We start from the raw sequence: 26,643 nt of genomic DNA, 5'->3' as shown, positions 1-26,643 counted from the left end.
CTTTGCATTCGGTTTGGCTTATAGATCCCCTTCACATTGATTTTCACACTCCGATGAGTTAAGGTCGTTCAAAAAACAACGAAAACACCATTTCTAAATTCAGGAAAGTATAGACAGAAAATTTAAAGATAAGCTTATAGATGCAGCTAGTATATAGAAACATAATTAAAAATCAAGTTTATATGTTTAAACACGAAACCGTATATATTGTTAAGGCATTCCTCAATTTAATCGAACCTCGATTGTTATCGCACAACGTTCGTCCATCGTACGCACAAATGTGCGCAAGCGATGATCGTCCAATTGTTCATCGTTCGCACATCGTGCACACATCGTTCACACACCGTGCACACATCGTGCGATCCCACAACTGTAATTGAAAATTCTTTTCAATTAATATGAGACTGCAATATTCAGGTAGCACATCGTGGATTGCAGTGTTATGTTATGTAATGTAAAAAATGAAACGAACGATAAGGTTGATTTATAAGCAATCATACAAGGTTTGCGTAAAATCAGAGTATTGTTTTTCAACAACAAAAAATCCGATTAAGGAAAGTTCCATTGAATGTGTAGAGAAATATGTAAGATCTGTGATATAACTTGTGGTAGCTGACTAAATGTGATAGTAATGTTGTCCTGTGAATGATCTCTGATATATAATTGTGGTAGTTGATATGGGTATGGGCCGATGGTATACGCTGTTATTGATGACAGTAGTATGTGATTGTGATATTGTAATGAAGCAGTTTATATCGTAGTTCAGTGTCAGTGAAGACCAGAACATGGAATAGGAGACACATTTTAGATCGAGATCAATTTGTACGAAGCATTCGAACGCCAATTTAGATTCAATCTCAAATCATGGTGCTTTACATCCGTATTGCAACAATTTTAGTTATTGGTTATATTCATATAGCTTCGACAACATTGTATTTATGTGTGATGAAGGGTAGACAAATTCTTGAATGTTAACCTGTGGACGGATCGGCCTTAATAACGGTTGTTAAATTAACTCATATTTAAGAAATCACACATTTCAATTGTTAGGGAACTGGACATAAGTTCTATCTATTTCGAATACGTCCTGTAAGCACTCAGCTACCAAGCAGCCTTAACCCACTGAGGAGATAAAGGGGTTTAGAAACATGTACAACTAACAACATATTTTTGTAGCTGAACTAACCCGTAAGTACTTAAAATCACCATAAGATTAGACTTGTGATATGCTTGTTTATTGAGTTTAAGACATACACACATTTTCTTACGTAATACCCGGGATCTGTCGAAGGGTTGTGTGTCACAAATCAATAGGTCAGCGTTCTTAGCCACCGTTATCAGGGGTGTAGCTTGAATAAAAGTCTTGTGGAGACTGAAAAAATTGTATTTTGTTAGCTTAACGACAGCAGTTTTTAATAAAATAAATTGATAAGTGTACCAGTACGTTTTGTGACTGAATATACAGATAGCATGAAATTATATATGAATGAGTGGTATTGATTTAAATGTGAGGATTTTAGGAGTTTCCACCTAATTCCCACTGACAATATTTATGAAATGATTTTAAAGTTGAATAATCACTCATTGTTATCCAAAAATCTTTAAACTAAATTGAAGCTCCTATTGGTTCTTGGAAGAAAAAAAGACTACCAAAGCGTAAACAAAATGTGAACTCAAAATCGATAAAACTAGGGCAAAAAACAAAGGCCCTTTAAAAATAATACAATGAAAATAAGACCAGGTGTTCCGGAAAAGTAAGTGTATTCTGTATCGAATACAAGTCAAAGATATGTTACGTCCACAAAGCGAGAACTGAGGTAATGACACCAATTAGATCATAATGAAGACCATTAAACTTGTCAATAGTCTTCATTAAGCTGCATCTTTGAAAATCTTGTGTTATAACTCTGTCCGTCAGCAGTCTACATCTATGATTTCATGATGAAGTCATGAAGATTTGAAATAATGCTATTTCCACAAACTCTGGAATACCGATCGAATAACCAGCAACATAGGAATGTAAGGGTGTTACTCTCAAGAAAGGGAAAAAACGCATTCGGAAAATCAAAATAGTCACGCTTAGCGAAGCGTAGTTTTAAGAGGTCTCTTGATTATGTTATAGAAAGATTAAGGAGAATGACTGGCTTAAAGGAAAATGCATTGTACTTAATTTCAAGCTCGAGAGGCCTAGGGAATACAAGTTTGAAGCGGTCAATAAAATTCTTGTTATATAAAGACAGCATATCGTCGATGTATTTGAATGTTAAATTGAAGAACTTGCAATTGGCTAAGGTTTCTGTTTTTTATCCTGTTTGTTTATCAATAAATTTCGCTTCGTATGAAAACCAAAAAAGTCGGCCAGAAGAGGGGCACAATTTCTTCCCATAGGAATGGTTAAAGTCAGCCTACTGGTGGAAAGTCTTGTCACCGGACTTTTAATATTCTCACAACTTCAACATCTGTTTAATTATTTTAGTCATACATAACAGTTTTAACTTAACATTTCAGCTACATGTAGTTCAAAAAAGAAAAGCGGTGACCAGATCTAATTTCAGAAAGGAACTACAAACGTTAACGTGTTAATTGTCTGTTTTGATTGTGCGAGCCCTAAACAAAACACAATGTTTCTACAATTTACTACTCATAATTGTGGATTCGCAAGAGTCAGCAATGATATTTGATTGATTATTATTGTATTATTATCTAATATAAATTGCTGTAAAAGTGATTTTATTGTTGGAATTTGAATTTGCTATACAACTCTTAATGATAGTTTTAGCCGTTTCGATTTGCCGATCGTGATGTTCCACTAAAAATGATGGTGACATCCCAACAACATAGCATCACATAAGATGTCACAAAAAAGTATTAGTTATAGTAAGAGATTCCCGTACACGTTTAGACAAAACTAAGATTGTTCCTTAGTGAATCAGTTGTAGACAGAGCTATCAAAGATATAGACAGGCTAGCTGAGGTACGCTACTCGAGGTGAAATGATTATTGAAACATATGAATTTTTACTCAATGTTTGTGGTATTTTGGAGTACTGTAACGCTATTTCATTTTGAGGAAAAAAACATCAAGAAATATTTACATATCTTCATTCGATATAGTGCATATATAATAGTCTCATTTCAATGGTATTCATGTGTACAAATCAGCTTACGAAATCGTCATGTTAAAATCACCAACTTTATTGTCTATTTGGCTTTTCGCAGTAGATATTAATGAGAGTGACTGTTGGACAAGCGTATTATCCAACTTATTAACACCAAATAAAAAAAAATCTAAGTTAGGCTAGCCAGAGTCGACTACGAAATTTAGAGAATTTGACAGCGTTTGAACAATGTTGTTCTGGTTAGACGGGTCTAAAAATACATAAGATTTTAGAGACATCACTTACTAAATGCATACATTGCCACTATATACCATATTGTCAAGATCGATGTGCAAGGTGACCTACTTGTCTAAAGTCTGTCCAGATAACGGACATTTTACACAACAACGTGACTGAGAACACACAGTCCAGAGTAAAACAGCATAACTTGATCATCTTTGATATACTAGACTTTGGCTGGACAACCCTGAATTTCGACATCGCACTCATTCTGAGGTAAATATATTGTATGAATAATGTTTTATTATGCGGGTCAAAAAATGTAGAAATTAGATTTCGATAGAAATACGCACCTTTACATCCTTGTTAGAACTACACAATGTTAACGTTTTATCACTATGATTTAATAGTGGTATAATCAAGTAACTCTAGGGTATACAACATATCCCGGTTTGTTTGGACTGAAAATACTCATAAGAAATACGCAAGCAGGAATTATCTAACTGAAATAACAATAAACTTTTTTGCTTTAAGTGTATTTTATAGGGTTTTATGATTTCTCTCTTTTGTTTGAATGTCTCTATTTCACTTAAGTTTTCGTTATCCCGATGTTACATTATATTGTTACCTGATTTGTCTAAAATTCAGTTTCCCTCTAAACATAACACAACGCAGCACGTTACAGTTTGCTATCTTATGACTGTTAGACTTGCCATATGATAGATTGGTGTTTGTTACACTATGAATATTGACTAATCACGTGTTAAACTGGTGTTTGATCCCCTTCGACTGTTGGATGTTTATGTAACATAGATGTATTCGAACGCAACTAATTTTCAAACATTTTGACGACTATGAGGAAGATTGCAAGGTGTTCTCTTGTCACCGATACGGTAAATGATGTAAATATTTGGCGATCAACGAAGCGTTGATGCGGTTCATTAAAAACTGCGACTCTGTAGGGACTGAAATATTATTAGAATATAAACTGTATTCTTTACACAGCAATTATGAAACAAGTTATTGCATCTTATATTTATCACTTGTGTTGGCCCGGACGTTTGCGCCAGGGGTGAGAGGGGTGGAAGGTCTTAGTAAACCGGAGTACCCTGAGAAAACCCAGGTGGTCGGGCAGGTGACCCTATGCCTTTTCACGTCCGATCGGGGAATCGAACCCCGAGTGCCCTGGTGAAACGCAAGTGCGCTATCCACTGTACCACCCGACCATCCTAATGGAAAAATATGATCAAACGGCAGTAAGATTTGTAAACATTGAATGTTGATTTGTTACGGCGGTAAGATTTGTAAACATTGAATGTTGATTTGTTACTTACTAACTGTTTGTTCATCATTAGTCAAGTAAGTCAAGCATCAAAACACTTGCTTCATGCCTTACCTGTCACTCTCTAAATAGATTTGCCCAATGAGTTGGGATATACCAAATGAACAGTTTCCCGAAGTCGCAAACTGTTTGTTCAGACAATACGCACGATACGATCTCTCCCTTTTGATATCCCTTTTGATATGGGATCAGTAGCAAAATATTTCAATTACACTAGGAATTAAATAAGTCTTACGCCCCTTTTGAGGCGTACACATTTGTTGCATTGTTTTGGATGTTTTGTGTTCGGTATTTTATTAAACATTAGGTTAAACTTAAGGTGTCTTTTTTATTCTCTTTTATATGTATATTGTAGAACATGCTTTCAGTTATCACAACTGGAATGAACCCGCGACTTCCCCTGTATCCGGAGGCGTAAGGATATTATGAGTCAATGTTAGATTATCAAGGTGTGATAAAGGTATCTTTTTCATCAACTCTAGTTCATATTAACTTTGATGACTGCAGCATATAGTAGGCAAAATAAAAGGATAGGATTCCTCCCTGGAGGACTCCCATTTCCTGTTTAGCCGTTTCAGAGAACGTCGAGCATACAAGATCTGACGGGAAGGTAACTAAAATGAAGTTTGGAAGATTCACACGTACACCTATGTCGTGAAGGTAGCTTCATAGACCTTCCCAAGGTCAAAGAACGCAGCAACAAAATTTTCGTTCGTGCAATTGTCGAAGGCACTCCTATGAATGTTTCAAGTCAGATTGACCGTTCCTCGTCTGTTTTCGAAACTACTTTGAAGAGGGGTTACTATGCCATTAAACTCGAGAAACAAAACAGGTCTGTCCTTTATCATTCGTTCAAACGATTTGCAAATACAGCTGGTCATAGGAATCGGACGATAATTGTTTAGATCAGTAGCGTCCGTTCCAGCTTCAGGGATTGGTAATCGTAGATTCTTTCCAAGATATAGGTATCTTTCCGGAAGAAGAAGTAAAGGAGACATCTCAATGACGAATCAGGAATGTGTTTTGATTAAACCTTGGTATTGGATATCTGGACCAGAAGCCGAGTCATGTGATCTTTCGAGGGACCATTGAATCTCGCCTCACCTATCACTGGTCATTTTGATGTTTGTTGGTAAGCTTGTAATAATATTGCTAGGCCCCGAACCTCTGCCCCAGGGAGGCCACACCCTCCATTTAAATAAACTTAAGTTCATTTTGCTCAAGGATGCTCTTGACCAAGTTTGAATAAAATCCCTTTAATTCTACAGAAGAAGAAAGATTTTAAAGATTCATTTCAAATTTCCCCTATTGGGCTCCACCCCTCTACCCCTAGGGCCTCTGTAGACGAGTATTGTCTACTCAGGCTACCTGGTTATCAGTTCTAATTCATCATAATTTAAACCAAGTTCAAACAGTTTATATTGTCAAAGTTGACATGATGACGTTTGAATATAATTTATTATCTAAGACTTCTGGTATGACGAAGTGAAGCGTGTGGACGTGGTGAGTGTCGCCTCCAATACATAAACATTTGCTACTGTCTATATCAAATTTCTCTATTTTGAAAACATCGAAAATACGTTTGTGTGGACTTATATTACACTCTATGTATACTCATTGGTTCTGAACTTTTCTAATTTGTTGTAAATTTGACCATTAGAATTTGTACCTGCAACATAAGCCAGGTCAATTTATAGCCCGCGTACCTGCATTTCACGCATGCAGCGGCCCAATGGACAACAGACGAAATAAAAACGCTTCATAACCAACACCTACCCGAATTTGTCGCAAAAATAAAAGAAGAAATTGATGAAAGGGTCAAACTAGAACTGTGGGGTAGAAAATGGAATTTTGTTCTAAAGGGTGTAACCGGGTTCATCTGCGTAGACGCGCAACGAGTGGGAAGCTAAATTCGTACGTTGCTGAAGACCGATCTCAAACTTTCCGGAGAGCACGTCGACTCCATTCTACTCCAGGCAATACACAGGCTCCCATCAGGTGATGTTCACCCCAGAAATTCATTGTGCGTTTCCTGTCTTTGATCGATAGAGACATGGTCATTAAGAAAGCGATGGAAAACCTAAAGGCTGGATGTGGTAAGGTCGTAATGACCGACCTTACACCCGAACTAGCAAAACTTCTGAAAAAAACTACGAAGGGAAATGGCCCCTTTTTTGAAATGAAACCTAACTGGTTTATTTGAAAGATGCCCCATTTCTGGAACTGGTACCCAAAAAGTAACTGACTCACAAACTTGACTCTTACTTGAAGACGTGTATGTACTTACCACACCTTTCTAGATGACGACCCACTGTGATCAATGATTTTATGCATACGTATGTATATAATTTGTATGATATGTGAGTGGATGGTTTCTTACTGTCAAATTAGAGTGTGGGATCTTTTTCCATTATCATTCTTTTTCGCCAACTATATAACATTGACTGTTGAAAAAATTAAATTGCCATTTATCCGATTTGTTGCTATACTCGACAATGTCAATGTGGCTATTTGGTTGCGTTTTCAGGTCTCGAAAATAATAACTTACAAAAAAATTCACTCACAAAGTACAAGATAGAAACAAACAGGAACATAAATTATGTGTTAAAAAATCAATCAATACAAATGTTCCCAATATGTATATGTACTGTATGCACGTGAAGTTTACTCATGCTCAAATATGTTAAATGAAGTATGACCTTCATGTCTAGGAAAAGTGGCTGACCGATCTTGATGACCTAAAAATACATCATACGAAGTGAAGTTATGTGCTGAGTAGCACTATTGATAATCTGATAATCAACATATACCTCAAGTGCAAACCCATACTTCAACTGTTCTAATAAAATGCAATCTCAATATACACAGCGTACTTGAATTGATAGTTTTGCCTATTTTAGAGTATTCGTATTTGGAATATAGAGATAATCATTTTGTGTATAACACGTACGGGTTAAATTCAATTCCGTATCACCTTGAGCAGTACGGTACCATTACGAGGTCAACAGGGAAGGTCAGTCGCGTACGCCTACACGTACGGGTATATGACAGCCTTCCCATGTGTATACATGTGGATATGTGTGCGTACAGGTATAAACAATATATACCACTATAAGGTATGATGTCAGTACATGTAAGTGCTTTTCAGAAGATATGTTGATCAGCTAGTGCTATTTATTTTCGCAATGTAGATGAACAAAAAAATCCATTCAATTCATATATTTACGTTACGATGAACTACAATAAAAAAACGTTACAACACTTTTAATAAATTTAATATTTTTGATATAAGTATCGGAAAGAAAACCTTAAAAATGGAATAGCCAGAACTCCAGCCTAAACACAAACTTCAAATGTTCGATTTCCACCGATCAGCTCATTTTCTTGAAAAGAAAATATAACTAAAATTATATCGAGAATCTTATAATAACACTAACTTGATTGTTTTTTTCGCATTAAACACTGCATATTATATATTTAAAAAAGGTTATGTCCCCACATCGGTCACCAAAGTAACTATCCAGGACACCCGTCGGCTTTAGGCAAAAAGCTCATTTGAAGTTAAATGTAAGGACGTTGAATATCCTGTTTGTCAAAAAACTGCAGATATAAATGATGATAAGGTGATGGATAAAGTGCCTGTGTCACTACAAAGTTCTCTGGGTTTAATTTGCAGGGGAGATAAGGGGAGATAACTCTTCTCATAAACAGTACTATGGGTAGTACTATGCTTTGTTGTTGTGTGTAAAATCAGCTCACCGGTTGCACGATAATCGTTGTATTCATAGTGTATTCATGATTTAATGACAGTTTTTTTCAGTTCGAAGATTTATGTACAGAACAAACATAGGCCTTCATGGCTGTTGCTATGCCATGACCGCGATATATCCTATGGATGGTTTCGGATATACCCTTTATATATGGGATGACCACTTGACCTTTGGTTTTGTTCCTATCCTTGATTGGCCTTTTCTTGTTCCTCCCTTTATTTTGACACTTTTTTTGTACCCGTTTTAGGGCCCATTCCGGATATGTACATGTTCTCATTGCCCCATCGATGTTATTCTGCTCTTGTGTTTTGTCCTGTTGTTCTGTGACTATTGTATCACACCTGTTGAGCAATGTGCGTACTACGCCTAACTTCTGGTGCAAGGGATGGTGAGATTTGAAGTTCAGGTATTGGTCCGCATGGGTCTTTTTTGTATAGACCAATACCTTCACGGTTCCGTCTTCTTTCTTTACCAGTAGAGTGTCTAGGAAGGGCATTGTGCCGATGTGTTTACGACATACTTGAGATAACTAAGAAGGGATCTGTGGTCAAATCTTTCTGTGACCCCTTCTTGATTATCTCAAGTATGTCGTCAACATATCGTTTCCATAAGCTAGGCTTGCATTCCTTGGGGGCAGTGGCTATTGCCTCTTGCTCCAGATGTTCCATGAACAAATTTGCCACAATGGGAGACAATGGGCTACCCATAGCAGTGCCGAAGCGTTGTTGAAAGATGTGGGTTTTTTCGGAAACTAAAATATGTTGTTGTCAGCACAAATTCCAGCAAATCCATGATGTCCTGAATCTGGAGGTTTGTGTTTGAATCGTGATGGTAGACATAGCTTCCGCTAGATGTTTCGAATGATTTACATGGTGTTCCGATTTACCCATTTATGGTTCAAGAATGTCTTCTAATGATCTTGAAACATCGTAACCAATGGATCCATTGTAATCCATTATAGGCCCCAGTGGGTTTCCCTGCTTGTGGGATGCAGATATCTGTATTGGCCTTCGGTAATCTTGCTCTCTTGTTTTAATTTTGACAGGAGGGCCATACGACGCCTTTTAAACGTTTTAATTGGATTGGTCTGCAGCTGTTTATATGTCGTGTTGTCCTGTAGCATTGTTGTGACCTTGGCCCCATAATCTTCAGTGTCCATGACAACTGTTGCCTTCCGCTTGTCAGCTGGTAGTATGGCAATGGATTTGTCTCTGCCTAATGTTTGGAGTGCGACCCGTTCTTCTTTCGTCATATTACTTGTTGGTAATTTTGTGGACTTCAAAACCCCCGTCACTTGGGATCTCAGTTGGTTAGCCTCAGCACAGCTTAGTTTCTTACATGCCTGTTCTGTGGCTATAACGAAAATATCAACAGGGATTTTATCTGAAACAATGGCATAGTTCATAACCTTAGCCAGTAACGTTTTCTCGCTAATGGTGAGCTCCTTATTAGAAATATTGACTACCAATTATTTTTAGCATAAAATCATTCAGACCTGCATATGTGTTGGTGTTGTTTTGTGTTGATTTTTCTACAAGACGGTTTAATTTAGTCAAGTGGCGTTGTTTAGTTGCGTCGAGCGCTCGTTCACCTATACTCTTCATGTCTTTGTTCATAACCACTACAGTGTCACTCGATAAGCGTTGGGTCAGTTTATCGGTGAGAACTGTTATATCGTGCTTGTATGAGTCTATTTTGTTGTTTACAACCCGTATTTTACCTTTCAATAGATCTTTCTGTGCTTTCTTGATCATATTTCTAGCATTAATTTTTTTTACTGGGCACCTAATATTCATACTTGAAGGTGTTATATGCAAGTCTCTCCATCTCAGCATAAACACTAGGTAATTTCTATGTTTGGCAAATTTCTTTTCTAGGCTCTCTAATTTCCGCACATCTTTGACAATATCTTGTCCGTACTTTTTTCGGATATTTCTAAACATTTTCTTCAGGTTGGTAAGTATTGATTATGAAAAGTTCTTTTTACACAACCAATAAAATTCTCTATGTGACGTTTCGATGACTAGTACGACATGTCCAAGAATTCTTTGAGCTCAAAAACTCTCTCACAGCTATGACCAAGTATTACGCAAAGCGTAGCGGAATCGGAATATATATAGCAACAATTGTACATACGCTTACAGCGTGGCCGAAATCAACATCGATTTTATGGACAGCTCGTACACATTTTACACCTTTGTGTGCATACGCTTCACTGGTCATTTGTCGTACTAGTCATCGAATCGTCACATAGGAAATTGTATTGGTTGTGTAAAAAGAACTTTTCATAATCTATACTTACCAAACTGAAAAAATGTTTAGAAACATTTAACTGAATAATACATCTTTATGCGACTTAAATGTTTATTATACATAATAGTGCGCATTATATAATAGATATGTGATCATTTTTTGATACATACATGTATATGAGTACATTGGCTACATGTTCTAAGTATATATATATATATAAATGTATTTTTTCAATATCACAGTCTGTATTATGATATACATGAACTAACCCACTGATATTGCACTATATGAACATGTAGAAAATGCAAACTAGTGACTTCAATCCGAAACTACATCATTTGCATTATTAAGCTAATATTTAAAATATTTAACTTTAAAAACAACCCTTATATAGTTAAAATTCACATAAAAAGATAAATACTGTGTCTGTATAGCTCATTTAATGCAATAATTCCGCATTCCAACTAGCTAATTATATTTTGAGTGAGCTTATAGCGTGGCGCGTCGTCCGTCGTCCAGCGTCAATATTTTACTTTAAACAACTTCTTCTTAATAACCAAATTGTCCAGGGTGATGACATTTGACCAGTAACATGCTTGGATGAATGGCTACCAAGTTTGTTCAAATGAATGACCTTGACCTATATTCAAGGTCACGTTGGTCGAATTTGTATAAAACAACTTCTACTGAATAACCAAATGGACAAGGATGGTGATATTTGGTCAGTAGCATGCTTGGATGAAAGCCTACGAAGTTTGTTCAAATAAATAATCTTCAACAATATTTAAGGCCACAGGGTCAAATGTGTTAAAAACTTTAAACGACTTTTTCTAAATAACCAAAATGCCAAGGGTGATGATATTTAGCCAGTAGGATGCTGGGATGGATGGCTAGCATTTGAAGGGCTACCAAATTTGTTATAATGTATGACCTTGACTTTAATTCAAGGTCACAGGGGTCATATTTGTTTAAAATCTATAAATGACTTCTTCTGAATAACCATGAGTCCTACGATGTTGAATTTTGCCAGTAGCATGCTTGGATGAAGGGCTATAAAGTCATTTGAATGACCTTGATCTTTTTGCAAGGTCACATTTGGTCAAATATGTAGAAACCTTTAAATGACCTAATCTCAATCAACAAAAGGTCTAGGTTGGTGATATTTGGCAATTGCATGCGGAGATTAAGGGCTATACAGTTTGTTCAATGTAATGACTTTCAAGGTGACAGGGGGTCAAATGATTTAGAATCTTTGAACAGGTTCTTTTGAATGACTTATAGTCATAAATACTGATATTTTGTATGTAGCTCTAGTTTAGATCACTTTTAAGGTTACAAGTGTGAGATTAATATCAGGTGAGCGATGCAGGCCCATTTGGCCTCTTGTTCTTTTCCCCATCTGAGTCACTCCTATGTTTGTAAACCCCCCTATTTCACTATCACTTGTCAAAGCATGTAAATGAGTCTAACACGATTGTGTTGTGTTCGTCTGTCTTGGGACTTGCAGTCCCATATTTACCTGAATTATGCATTTGATAATGGGTAATTACTTAGATATTTGTCTGTCTGTTCGCTGTCAGAATATACTAATGAATTCCATGATATCGATATTTTATCACAGGTGTGTAGTACAGTTGTGGGATCGCACAACGTTACACGATGTGCGGTGTGCGCACGATGTGTGCACTGTGTGTGAACGGTGTGTGCACGATGGGCGAACGATAAAAACCTGGACGATCATTGCTTGCGCACATCTGTGCGCACGATGGACGGACGTTGTGCGATAACAATCGTGGTTGGTGTAAATTGAGGAATGACTTAACAATTTATACGGTTTCGTGTTTAAACATATACACTTGGTGTTTACGTAATGTTTCTATATTCTAGCAACATCTATAAACTTATCTTTCTGTCTATACATTCTTCTATTTAGTAATTGTGTTTTCTGTGTTTTTAAACAAACTTAATCGACACATGTAAAATTACAACACAATCCCGTATACAGGTAAACATAACCACTTTGTACATGTACCTGGACCGTAGTTTTCTCCCCGCCTGGGGCACTTACGTAACTCGTCGGGTAAGGCCGGGGGTGTGAAAATCCAGATGAAGGGGAGCTATAGGCAAACGAATGCAAATAACAAATACTATTCATTACGGTCAAACGGTATCGCATATCAGCTCTGTGTGTCAGGCACTGGTCAGGTAAAACTCCGGACACTCATAAAATTGTTATTTACCTGTTCTGTTACCTTGGAGCCAAACCCATTCTTGACAGCCTAACGGTCGCTGTAATACTGTGTAACACGCATTGTGAAATTGTATAATCTTGATTATTGTGATGAGAAATTACAGATATATACACAGTGTACATTATCGCATACAAGCCTTCCGTATTTTTGTCATTCCGTAATTTTGATCTACAAATGATACCAAATCGCACAGTTGTGCGGAGAGAAGCGCACAACGGGGCGAACGATTGCTAAATCGCACAGTTGTGCGCACCATGTGTGGACGATGTGCGGACGGTGTGTGAACGATGTATGCACGGTGTGCGCACGTTTTTTTTGGTGCGTTTTGCGGTCCCACAACTGTAACTTGCCAAACAATTTTCACAGTGTATATCAACATTAATAATAAGTTAATTCTAGAAGTGATTTAATTATTAGCTCAAGTTTGTTCAAATGAATGACCTTGACTTATATTCAAGGTCGCAGGGGTCAAATATGGTAAAAGGTAACAGGGGTCAAATATGATAAAAACCTTTCAACAACTTCTTCTGAATAATCAAGAGGCCTAGGGTGATAATATTTAGCCAACAACATGCTGGGATAAAGGGCTACTAACATTGATAAAAGGAATGACCCTGACTTATATACTCAAGGTCACATGGATCAAATATGTTTAAAACCTTTAAACAAATTATTTTGATTAGCAATAGGCCTAGGGTGATGATATTTGGCAAGTAACATGCTTGTTATTTAATCGGTTAAAGTGTGGTGGGAAGCATTTAGTCACGAGGATAACTTGCCTACCTTAGCAATCTACCTTTTTCAACAGAATTAACGTCATATCGTCAACAAATATAACGACGGGAGTATGTGTTATTTTTCTCTGTCATATTTTATTTTGTCTTACTTTGAAGACAATGTACTAACATGTTTAAAGTCTGTACAATCACTAGGTAAAGTAATTATCATGAACAGTTCTGTTTGTCAAACTGTTTGATTTATTATTTCGGTCTAGTGTAGTCTAGTAAGTCACTTCAGGTAAATTGCAAATATATCTATAATGATATTTTGTTAAATATTATCTGATAGAGATTACTTACAATTAACATGCAAGTTAATAAAATCGGTTTTGCTTTGTACAGATGGCCACCAACGAAAAATGGGAACCACCTCGATATCAAGGTAAATATATAATAGAAAGGTATTAGCACCAAATCATAACGTGTGAGGAAAAGGTTATCGAGACTATTGATTTTGATAACTTCACCACATCACAACTGCTTCCAAGTCAAAAGGTGAAATTGATGAATGCGTGGAGTGCTTTTGATTAATGTATAATTTAGTCAAAGACTTGTTTAAAGAGACTTTAATCGACGTCGATGAAATTGTTTCATTATCTCAATGTACCACGTTAAAGATTGTCATCAACAGTAAGTGACTTACCAAATGTCTTGAAAAAAGTGCAGGGCGAAACGTGTGGTAGAAGAAATGTTTACTGTACCTTCCTTTTCCCCTGAAGCAGCTGATTTGTGATGAGGTTTATAAAATATTTCGTCGTGTCTCCTCAGTTCCTTTTGTTGAATGTATCTGCTTACATAGGCATATCGCTTTGGTATAGATAAATTACCAATTATATCATAATTAAAACAGCATATATGTTGCCTGTATGTTTTTGAATATATAAGATATATTGAATTACACAGATTCTTTGTAAATAGTCTTTTTAAAAAGTAAAAATATCAATTGTCAATTTGTCTACTTTATAATGGATGTCAAATCGGCTGTTGAATCAGGAGCATAGCATCCTCCGTGTAATCTAAAGACATAAATATATCAACGAAATATAACGACTATTTATAACGCAATAAATAACAATACAACAAGTCACTGATCTTCCGTTTTCACATAAAGAGGAATAATTACCAATTTACATTTTTGCAATATGTTTTGCTGAGGGGAAAAGGCAATTTACTAATCATAGCAAAGCTCAAACGTCCTGTGTTGGAACACGGGTGGTTGAAGACGCTGTTATTTTTTGGCTTAGATATATTGATATATATAGATAAATATAATAATATACAAACAGGTGTAAATGAACTACCAAATGTATTGCACACACCAGAAAATACATACATACAATTTATTATTACAATCCTCTAAAGACAGACAAACACATACAATGTAAATAAACGTTTTAAGCACAATACAGGAAGACATAATAACCTTCGATTTCAATCATACTTTATCACTATTACACATTATACTAACAATGTTCCACATAAGCATATGCAAAAGATATACAGCAGCACTATACAAAACGTCATTTATCCTATCTTCCAACCCTACAAAAAACTTAACAGCGGCCTCTCGGGGGATACTCGTAGAACTCTATTTATATATTTAAGGAATGATTTTTATTTTTTCAACATTTATGAGGTCATAACAACAATGGGTTTATGGACATATTGAATGAATCGCGTTAGCGATTCATGTAAAATATGTCCAAAAACCCATTGTTGTTATGACCTCATAAATGTTGAAAAAATAAATATCATTCCTTATATTTACATTGACGAATCCTTTCAGTGGATCGATATAACAACGAATAAAACAAATAAACAGGGTTTGTTCCTGCTTATACACGGGTGCAACGCAGTGGCGAGAACAGTGTTTTTTCGCGGGGAAATGTGACACTATCGTGAGAGATCTTAGCAACCGTCAACAACAATAACACAACAAAATGTAGTTCCATATTCAATGTTTATTTGTAGCACAGGACACGTGAATACGTGGATATTTCACAAAGCACAGTTCAATAATATTTTAAGATGTAATAATTAAGCATCTAGGTTGGTCGTTCCGAGTGAGTAGTTTTTGTAGTGTATTACTACGCAGTGTGATCAGGTTACTATCAGTTCCCACGTGCTGAGATTCTATGAACACCTGTGTTATGCATTTATGAATGTAATTTTCTCAAAATTATCTCAGAATTTCGGGAATAAAATTGTTGTCCCCAACAACTTGAGAGACCAAACGAGTATTTGATAACATAGAAATACAAGTGCCCCTCAAGATGTCAGTAGATAACAAAAACAAAGTAAATATAAATGTATGTATATGTATGGTGTCACATTATTAAAAAATAACACTTTTCTATTACTTATTGACTAGTTGGTTGTAGAAACACAACTGCTTCTGTGATTTTCCCTAATACCTTGCAAGAAGAATTATAGATATTTAGTGTAGCTCCTGGACAGATCTAAAGTACCTCCTTTAAAAAAAACACTAGTACACACCTACACTGAACGGATCTGGTTTTAAACCTTTCAAAAATATTGTATAAAATTACTTATCTTTAGCAAAAATGATGACACTAATACAAAGGCCTTAAATATACCACTAGTGTCTATAATAAATTCACAACACCTTATTAAACCTAAACAAAAAGCTATCCGGCGCATACAAAGCCATGTTAAATCTGTGCCAGGTTTGAACATTTCTCAATTTCTTAAGGGGTTGTTGTGCCAGCTTTTATGTATGGGAATCTGACATCAGCAAGATAACGTTTAATTGTGGAATACTTAATAAGTAAAAACGCTTATCACAATATGATACATACAAATGTATCTAATCAAAGTGTCTTCATCAACACTAGGTAGTTAACAATCTAGAGTTAGTATTCCACATAAAGTTACAACTTTCATAAACAAATTGGTATCAGTCTTGTACACATATGTTTTTCGAGAACTGATGGGGCTCAGTTGTCGGAATTTGCTCATTTACCTCTTTATTAAGAAGTTCCTCGGTGACTCCGGGCTTGCCAAAAGAAAATGTTTACAAACAAACGAAGAAGTAAGCTTGTCTTTCTTGTCTTTGATGCCTGCCAGACAACCAAAAACACATATAACAAACTAATTCTTGAAATCACGATCAGGATGGTTGCCTGAAACCTGGTCAAGTTTCTGAATGTTCACTAACGTGAGCTTTATGACAAGATTGGTTAATCCAGATAGAATGAGAGTGTAATGGTTTCTGCATACCCAGCATTTGTACGTTATTTAAACAAACAAAATGGCCGCCTGAAATGTATTTTGAGGCAGGGCAAATGGTATTTATGCTAGGGTTTTATGGTAGATTTGCCAAAGGTCACTTGTAATTATATCAACAATTATTACATCCAGACAACCAGGTATTTTTTATATTTACATATGTTTCTTTTTTAAGACAAATTCCTACAAACACAATTTGCCCTGCCTCAAAATACATTTCAGGCGGCCATTTTGTTTGTTTACATATTCCTACACCTGAAACAGGCAGTTGAAATTATAGTCGAGCAGTTGTAATTATAGCCTATATAATTACACTTGCCCTCTAACACTGTTGTAATGGGACGGCGCATTACCATAAATGTAAATATATGGTTATGGGGTGAGGATCCCAGCTATTTCCATATTATGACAAATGGACTAAGTCCCCAGGGGTTATTACAAACCCCGGAGGAATCAAATAGCATAGATGCATTCGTTTCATCATGCCCAGGAAATGTCAGTATGTGGTTTTAGGGTGGGGATATCAACCGTTTCAAAGATATGACCCGTCGCCTAAATATCGGTCGAGGTCAAACCAAAAACCAAATAACAAAGCAACCTCGCCATTATCGAATGTTAGTTGTGGAAAATAAACTTATAGTCACGAAATGGAAATCAAGTTTGTTTTGTTTCAAGGAATATGTGTCATAAAGGTAGTTTAAATTGTACCTCTAGATATGCAATATAAAATATGTTTACGTGCTTGTGCATTTGCCTCGACATAGTTTCAAGGTTCTAAAGCAAACTTTAAGAGTTTGCCATTTCAACAAAGAAAGGCACAAAGAACAGCATTCCAACCGGTCAGTTTATACTAACAGAGATTTAACCAGCCGTAGCGCTTGATTTCAATGCTGACGGTTTAACAAGCGATACAAATTGAATTATAGTAATAGAAAGTAAGTGACTGTTGTTTAAAGTGTCAGTAAGGTTGAGGTATGCTACTAGCCATGAAATGAAGTTGTATGTAAGAGTCTATTTGGAGAACACTATTTCATTATATACGATCACAGTAGGTTTTGATAAAACACGTTTTTCCACAGTTGTTAAAACAGAAGCCACGGAAAACCAGACATCAGATACCATTGCAGCATCTGGCTTTGGTGTCGGTTCACAAGCACAAGATGCTTTAGAACCATATGATCGCAATGCCGATCCATCAAGGAAAGAAGTTTCGAATAATGGCGAAGGTAAGATTTATTTTTAACTTCTAATGTTGATCTTTAAAACCCAGATAATAAATCGTACCAGCATTTTTTATCAAGTTACTATCACATTACCCATACTTTTCCATTTTTGACCTCTGTTATAAATTTACCTCCTGGTCGAGTGGGAGTGACCCCGCTTGCTATCCTGACGTAAAATCTCTCGAAGTTTTATCACATAGTGTTTACATGAACAACCACAACATCCATTTTTCTCGCTAGACTTTTTTCAGTATTTTTTGGTATTAATTCACTTGACTTCAAATACTTAACAATAATTAATATTCGTTGACAAGCTTACCGAAGGAATATTCAATTACAGCAGCATATTTCATATAAGGAACTTCTGTTTTAGTCACCCCTGGGGGAACCCCAATTGGGAATATTAATTTCGGTTTCAGTCTCAGTTTTTGACCTCTGTTGTCTTGGGCTGTTAAATGTGTTGCTTCTGTCGTAATATACCAGGTGCTAATTACAAGCTCTTGGATAACTCAGACATTGATTTCCTTTTTAAACAGGAATAGAATAAAATATAAAGGCGTTCCAAATTTCCCACGGGAATTACATATAACCTTAAGATGTTCCGAGTATGAATCAGGCACCTTTGAGGTTCCCGAAGGGGTAAACCGTCGTATTATAAATTGCTATTGACTGATTTAGATATTTTATGTCTGACCAACGACTACCGTTAATATTTGCGTATAATGCGCACTTTTGTAAGGGAAAAATGAAGTGTTAAGAAAGGGGTGTACACGATTCTAAAGAATAATCCAACCAGTCCTTGGTCGTGACCATTTCTCGTAAAATTTTCGAGGATTTTCGGAAATGTTTTGAAATATGCTCGTAGCAATAAAACTGCTAAATTTTGTTGATTACTCCCTGATTGCATTGCCAATTTAACAATTACGAAAAGTTGCAGTTTAAGTGATATTATACTATAGAATCGGATAAATACTCTCTTTTCAGGACGATACGTTGTGAATTGATAAATACCACGTATCGGGAAACATAACGAAGAACTGCATCGCATTTATCACTCACTGTGGTTAAAATGTCGTTACTGGGTAAAAGCATGCTGAACTCTTCAATCCTGGCAGTATGAATGTGTAGAAACGACCTGGGTAAAGTGACGAAGTTAGGAAGTTTGTGTACCGCAAAGAGTCAGGGTCGCGTGATACTGTACCATTAACCGGCAGGAATTTACAAGGTTACATCCGTGCGAATTGAACCGATAATGATTAAAGTTTGAGTTTGAAAAATTAAATATGAACGGGTTCAAAACAGCCAAATACATTCCGATCTTTTCTTTTCGAAGGAGAATTGCTGAAATCACGATTGTTTGGTGTTCTTCATGTCTCGCGAATTCGGCTGTTGGCGGTCCTCGTCGGAGTGACTGCCTTTAAGCGTACACATTCTGCGGATATCGATGACCGAATCAGTCTGATTTGCAAATGATCAGAAAACTACTTGGAAAAGTGTATATCATAGCGAACAAAAAAGGAGAAGATTTATCCGTATATAAGATTGAATCTTTTCTGAAACTTATTGTTGTGAAAACAACATCGTTATATTCCAATTACCTGTTCTGTCCATGCCAGGTGACTGTGTCAGCGCGCAGATCTCCCCGTATTCGAGGTGTCAGTCAACGCAAACGTTATATTTACGACATCCTTTCTTATTAATTCCATGTGTTGGCATGTCTATCTGAACAGCATGGATGTATTTACACCTGATCATTGTTTACCATTTTGATGGACAGGTGGAAATATATCCGTTGTAGCTTGGTCAATGATTTATCGGAAAATGATCATACAGAATGATGTGGTGACTTTCATGTCATTTTGACATATTTCTTGTTTGGTTTATGCTTTTTTATTGTTTTATTATTTCAATATGACTGTTTATCTCTGTGATATGTTGTGATATGTAAATATTCATGTTTCTGTCTTGATAAAGGGGAAGATCGTCCTAAAATTTGACAATTTGTGTTTGTTTGTTCGGATCCAGTGAAAATATTTGATCAAACTATCGTTACTACTTATGAGACCTTTTAGCACTGAACTGCTTTCAGCTGACATTCATTCTGTCTATGAATGCAAACTGAAAGCAGTTCAATTCTTATATTTAAAAAATTTTGGAAACTGTTCATCTCATAGAAAATTCAATTACACTTTTTAAAATTCTGCATTTAGTTCAAATAATGTTTGTATCGTGTATGCTTCATTAAAGAATAAAACAATTATAAAACAATTTTTGTTAGCGCTATTTCTCAAAATGTACTAGAAGGAACTTTCTGAAACTTCACATGAAGGTTTCCATGGTCCCTAGTTATGCATATTTTTTTTTATTTTTTTGACTGATACCAACCCAAGACGGCCGACGGCAAGCCTGCTTTAGCTTGAGAGTTCAAGTTTGTAGCTCTATTTATCAGAAAGTATTCGAGGGATCTTTCTTAAGTTTCACCTGAAGGTTCCCCATAGTCCCTTGTTTTGCATACCGTATTTTGGGTCTGATCACAAACCAAGATGGTAAATAGCTAGACATCATTAATTTGAGAATAAAAGTGTGTTAGCGTTATTTCTCAGATTGTACAGTAGGGGTCTTTCTTGAATTTCACATGAAGGGCCCCCATGGTTCCTAGTTCGGCATTTCAAATTTTGGGGATGATTGGTTGTGCACGTTAACTTTTAAAAGACTGTTTAAGAAGGGGAACAGACAAACAGATCAAACAGATAAGGAAAAAAGAAAAGAAAAATCAAATTGACATAGAACTAATGAAGATGGTACGATGGTGGGCGCCGAAACCCCTCTGGGATATCTTGTTTTAATAATGATGCAAATAATATTTAATAATATCAAAAGGAAAGTGATTGAATATATATTAATAGACTTCAGATAAATATAAACCTTATGCAGAGACGTATACACCGTAACCCTGGCTTTATACGTCTCTTCCTTATATAGGTTATAATTGAGGCTGCAAAACGGAATTAGCATCAGTCTTTTTTTACGTAAATTCTTTTTTTGCGTTTACAATATATTATAAAACAGATCATTATTGTTGAAAAAGGTTTTACAATTTGTATAAAGCCATCTGCAATTGATTAAAAAACAAATGAGATTTGAGGACTACGTGATACATGTATATGACTATCATATTGTATTTGAGTAAAAGACGGAAAATAGAGGATGGAGGATAGGAAAGGGAATGGAAAGAGAGTTCCTCTGATATATCTTGTGTTAAATTATAAGAAAAAGCAAGGTACAGGAAAAATGCATCTGAAAACGACAGGTATATATTGATGAAGAAAAAAAGAAAGTCGAATCTTCGAGAGCTGATAATGGAGTTTTGAGTAAAGGGAAAAACTTATCTCAGTGATGGCACGTACACGGAGTTGTGAAAAACTTTTTTACCTTCTATTTAAAAACATACAATATCAAATCAAAACGTTAACGTCCAATATGTTTTTCTTATGATATAATTTAACAATATTAGAAGGTTGATAAATTGTTTATAATTACAAAAGTATAACAAATACATAAAGCTGATAGTACTATCATTTAAATAATCTTATTCAAGATAAAATTACTGTGACCAAAAATGTGATTATAACGTAAATAATTCATAATGTCAAACGGGCAATAATTGATATTAAACAAAATGTTATTTTTATTAGAACATAAAATGGGCTCTGATGTTGAGCTATCCTTGTCGTATAGTCAGGTACATTCTAAGCCGGCTGAGATTTTAAAGATACGACTTACCGAGCTACTTCCCCTGACATCATTGATCATTTTATATAAAAAGTCAATTGACGAATTGCTGGTCGCCCGAAAACTCCTCCGGGTAATCGCTAGGCACTAATTCTTCCACCGATACAAAACATGCATAATTGTATCCTTAACTATAATTATGATTTTTTTTTTAATTTTAAATATGGGCACTGGATCTAAACACACAAATGTTTGTTGGATGTGTATTACTTAAATAGTTTTATGGGAAAAGAAGAAATAACGACAGAAATTTTAAGGGCGATCCGCCCCTTTTCCAAGACAGCAACACGAATATTTAAATAGCACGGCATATAACAGAGACAAAAGGTCATATGAACTAATAATACAACAAAAATTACATAGAAAACAGTAGGTACTTAAATCAAATATGCTATTGCAATTCCATATCCTTCCCGTTAGCTTGTAACCGAGAGAAAAAGGTCCTATGTAAAATCCAGAGCATCTCGTACAAATCACGAGTGAGCTTATGCCGTGGTGCGGCGTCCGTCGTCCGTCTGTCGTCCGTCCGCGTCAATATTTTACTTTAAACAGCTTCTTCTGAATAACCAAAAGGTGATAATATTTGGTCAGAAGCAAACTGGCATGGAGGACTGCTAAGTTTGTTCAAATGAATGACCTTCACTCATGTTCAATGTCACATGGGTTAAATATTTTAAAACCTTAAATAACTTCTTCTGAATAACCAAAATGTCCAGGATAATGATATTTTGCTAGTAGCATGCTGGGCTGAATGGCTACCAAGTTTGTTCAAATGGATGACCTAACTTATATACAAGGTCACAGGGGTCAAATATGTGTAAAACCTTTAAACAACTTCTTCTCAATAACCAAAAGGCCAAGGATAATAATATTTGGTCAGTAACATGCTGGGATGAAGGGCTACCAACTTTCAAACGAATGACCTTTACTGATATTCAAGGTCATAGGGGTCAAATATCTTTAAAACATTAAAATGGCTTCTTCTGAATAATGCATAAGCCTAGGACAATGATATTTGGCCAGCAACGTGCTGGGATGAAGAGTTACCAAGTTTGTTCAAAGGAATTACCTTGACATATATTCAAGGTAACATGTTTAAAAAATGTTTAAAACCTTTAAACAACTCCTTCTGGATTACCAAGAGGCCTAGGATAATGATATTTGGTCTGTAATTTGCTGGGATGAAGGCCTACAAAGTTCGTTCAAATGAATTACCTTTACTAATATTCAAGGTCACAGGGGTCAAATATGTTTAAAATCTTTACACAACTTCTTCTCAATAATCAAGAGGCCTAGGATGATTATATTTGGCCAGTTACATGATGGGATGAAGGGCTACAAACTTTGTTCAAATAAATGATCTTGACAATAATTCAAGGTCACATGGGTCAAATATGTTAAAAACTTTTAAACAACCTCTTCTCAATAACCGAAAGTCCTAGGATGATGCAGTTTAGCCAGTAGCATGCTGGGATAAATGGCTACCAGGTTTGTTTAATTGAATGACCTTTACTTATATTCAAGGTTACAGGGGTCAAATATGTTTAAAACCTTTCAACAACTTCTTCTCAATAACCCAAAAACCTAGGAGGCTGATATTTGGCCAGTAACATGCTAGGGTGAAGGGCTACTAAGTTTGTGCAAGTGAATGACCTTGACATATATTCAGGGTCACAGGGGTCAAATATGTTTAAAACTTTCAAAAGACTTTGCAATTAGCAAAATATGTTAAATATGTGTTTAAATCTTTAAATGGCTCGTTCTGTATAACCAAAAGGTCCAGGGTGAATGCTATTTTACCAGAAGCATGCTGGGTTGGAAAACAATATACTCTGTTCAACTTAATGTCCTTGTTCGACATTCTTGGTCACAGGCGTCATATGCTTAAATCTTTCGATAGGTTCTTATGAATCAAACACTGATATTCTGCCTGTAGCAGTATTTTAATCCACTTTTAAGATTACAAGTATGAGATTAATACCAGGTGAGCGATTCAGGGCCTCTTGTTTTATTTGCAATTCATATTACATCTCCTTTCAAATGCTTTGTCATTCTTGAAAACAAACGACTAACATTTAACAATTATGCCACATCTCGGTTTGGTACACTTTGTCAAGCTGTAATTTACACAAAGTTTGTCATCAAATTTTGATTGGCACAGTAGACCTTGAAGTCTTGCAATTAATTATAACTTTCTTCTCCAAATGAGGTTTCATTTACTTGCTATTCTATAAAATTTCTTCATGAACTTTCATAAGTGGAAACATGTTAAAATTGGTAGAGTTGACTGTTGTAACGGACGGTATTATTATCCTTCTTGCTCACATCGGCTTTCTTAAACGTCTACTGTGCAAGTCAAAATTTGATTACAAAACTAATGTAAAATACAGCGTGACCAAGAATTTTGTTTTATTTATATAAAGTTTGGGCCTGCAACATGATAGAAGTTTAGCTTCCCTTTAAAGTGTACTGAATTTATAAAACATATTTATTCACATTGCAGATATATCAGGAGATTTACGAATTGTTTTGATCGGGAAAACTGGAACAGGCAAAAGCGCCACGGGAAATACTCTGCTTGGTGAGAATGTCTTTAAATCTAAAGGAAGTTCCAAGTCTGTTACCACGGAATGCACGGTTGTACAGCGAAACAGATTTGGCAAAAATCTTGTGGTCGTAGACACTCCAGGGTTTTTGGACACCAATATGTCCCAAGAAGAACTTGTGAAACAGCTCGTATCTTGTACCTGTTTAACCTATCCCGGGGTCCATGCTCTCCTCCTTGTGCTTCAGGTGGAGCATAGATACATCGACGAAGATAAAAGGGCAATTGAGTTAGTGAGAGAGCTATTTTGCGAAAAATTTGTAAATCACACAGTTGTTGTATTTACAGGAAAAGATACACTTGTCGCTGATGAACAAACTTTAGAGGATTATATATCTAAGCTACCGGAACCAGTGAGACAAATGATTGCGTCCTGTAAAGGGGGTTTTGTTGCTATATCTAACAGAGGTAAACGTGATGAAAGGAAACAGGCGGCAGAAAATATTATCAGCATGGTCAAAGAAGTTGTCAAAAAAAATGGCGGAGAGAGTCAGTATTACAGCACTGCGTTGTCTGTTGAGATATCTAAGATGGTTGCAGAAAACATGGAAGAAATTCTGAAAGCAAATGTTAAAGTCAATGAAAAAATTAGACTGGTAGAACAAGAAATGGAAAGATTATCTGGAGAAGACCAACGCATACAAAAAAGACGTGAAGAATTCAAGAGAACAATTGGCGATTATAGGAAGGAACTTATCGACGGGGCTACTGCTCGAAAAAAAGCCGGTGAGAAAACACAGAAGAAATGGTTTGGCAGCATATCAGCTGCGGCTACAGGCACCATTATCGGTATTATATCATTCTTAATTTTGCAAAAAAAATAATTCATCAGTTAATCAATTTGAGGACAACATATTCATTTATATTCAATTGGCTTTTTTAATCTCTGTCATCGAAGAATTAAATCTCTTTTTACTTTGAGACCAAAAATCTTTGGGAAACACTTTACTTTAATCCCTGGATACTATCCTTGAATAGGACGAAATTAGTCATTTGTACACGCATTTTAGGAAAAGAAGAACCGTTTTGAAAAACAACGATTAGAAGCAAAAGTAAAGATAAAATAAAATATTTTTTTCTCCGAAGAAATGGTTTTGAATTTGCATTGTGAGAAGATAGATTGTTTTATAAATAACACGCAACCTAGAATCATTACTGAATGAAAAGTTATTCGTGAATATAAACTACAGCTTGACGAGATTGATTGTTCTGTAAAATAACATTTAACATAGAATCATAACTGAATGACAAGACGTTCGTATGAGTTAACTATAGCTTGAGAAGATAGAGTTTCTTGTAAAGTAACATGTAACCTAGAATAATTTCTGAATGAAAGATATTTATTTGTGTAAACTATAGACTGAGCAGATAGATTGTTTTTTTGTAAAATAACACTTAACATAGAATCATTATTAAATGAAAAATTATTCGTATGTGTTAACTATAGCTTGAAAAGTTTTTTGTAAAGTAGCATGAAACCTATAATTATAAATAATTGAAAAGATATTCCAACGTGTTAACTATAGCTTGAGCAGATACAGTCTTTTGTAAAAGAACGTGTAACCAAGAATCCTTTCTGAATGAAAGGATATTCTTATATGTTAATTTGATTGAAAAAGCTTATATCTTAAAAAAATACACTTTTTCAACAACAGTATTCAAACAAAGTATTACTTACACAATTGGTTTTCATTTCTGTTTCCTTGATATAACACATTTGTTTGTATATATCTTACATGTATCAGACCAATAAAACGTGTCTTACACAATACAAATGGTTTGTTATCGTGTCAACATATCAATATACATATTTTGTACGTGCTATACTGAACAAAAAAACACAATATCATTATAAAGTAGATCGTTGACAAAGTCCTTTTACACGTCACAGATTTTTGCATTGTGGTTTCTTTCGTAAGGTGCATCATTCAAAATCACTGATGCATAACATAGCTACTCGTGTCGACTGTACAAATAAAAGATATCAAAGTTTGGGATGTCAAACCCGGTATGTATTATTGGTTCAAAATCTCTTAAAATT

General features: G+C 35.6%; 1 protein-coding gene across 3 annotated transcripts in view; it reads left to right on the top strand.

Annotated features, from left to right (window-relative positions):
* LOC110459830 (GTPase IMAP family member 7-like) overlaps positions 1-26,302 on the top strand; it is a 37,536-nt gene extending 11,234 nt beyond the window's left edge. For 2 of the 3 annotated variants that reach the window (XM_021512288.1, XM_021512297.1), the window contains exons 2-4: positions 14,076-14,115; positions 18,062-18,208; positions 24,501-26,302. In XM_021512288.1, coding sequence (XP_021367963.1) covers positions 14,076-14,115; positions 18,062-18,208; positions 24,501-25,426 — 1,113 coding nt within the window. In that variant the 3' untranslated portion in view covers positions 25,427-26,302. Of the gene's footprint in view, positions 1-3,537; positions 3,614-14,075; positions 14,116-18,061; positions 18,209-24,500 lie in introns of those variants that run through there. The other variant, XM_021512304.1, reaches the window with a different exon arrangement.
* Positions 26,303-26,643: the final 341 nt, after the last annotated feature.

Source organism: Mizuhopecten yessoensis, unplaced genomic scaffold (genome assembly GCF_002113885.1).
Source record: "Mizuhopecten yessoensis strain PY_sf001 unplaced genomic scaffold, ASM211388v2 scaffold1319, whole genome shotgun sequence".
NCBI classification, from domain to species: Eukaryota; Metazoa; Mollusca; class Bivalvia; order Pectinida; family Pectinidae; genus Mizuhopecten; species Mizuhopecten yessoensis.
The sequence above is the reverse complement of the archived record's forward strand: the minus strand, read 5'-3'. Positions and strand labels throughout refer to the sequence as shown.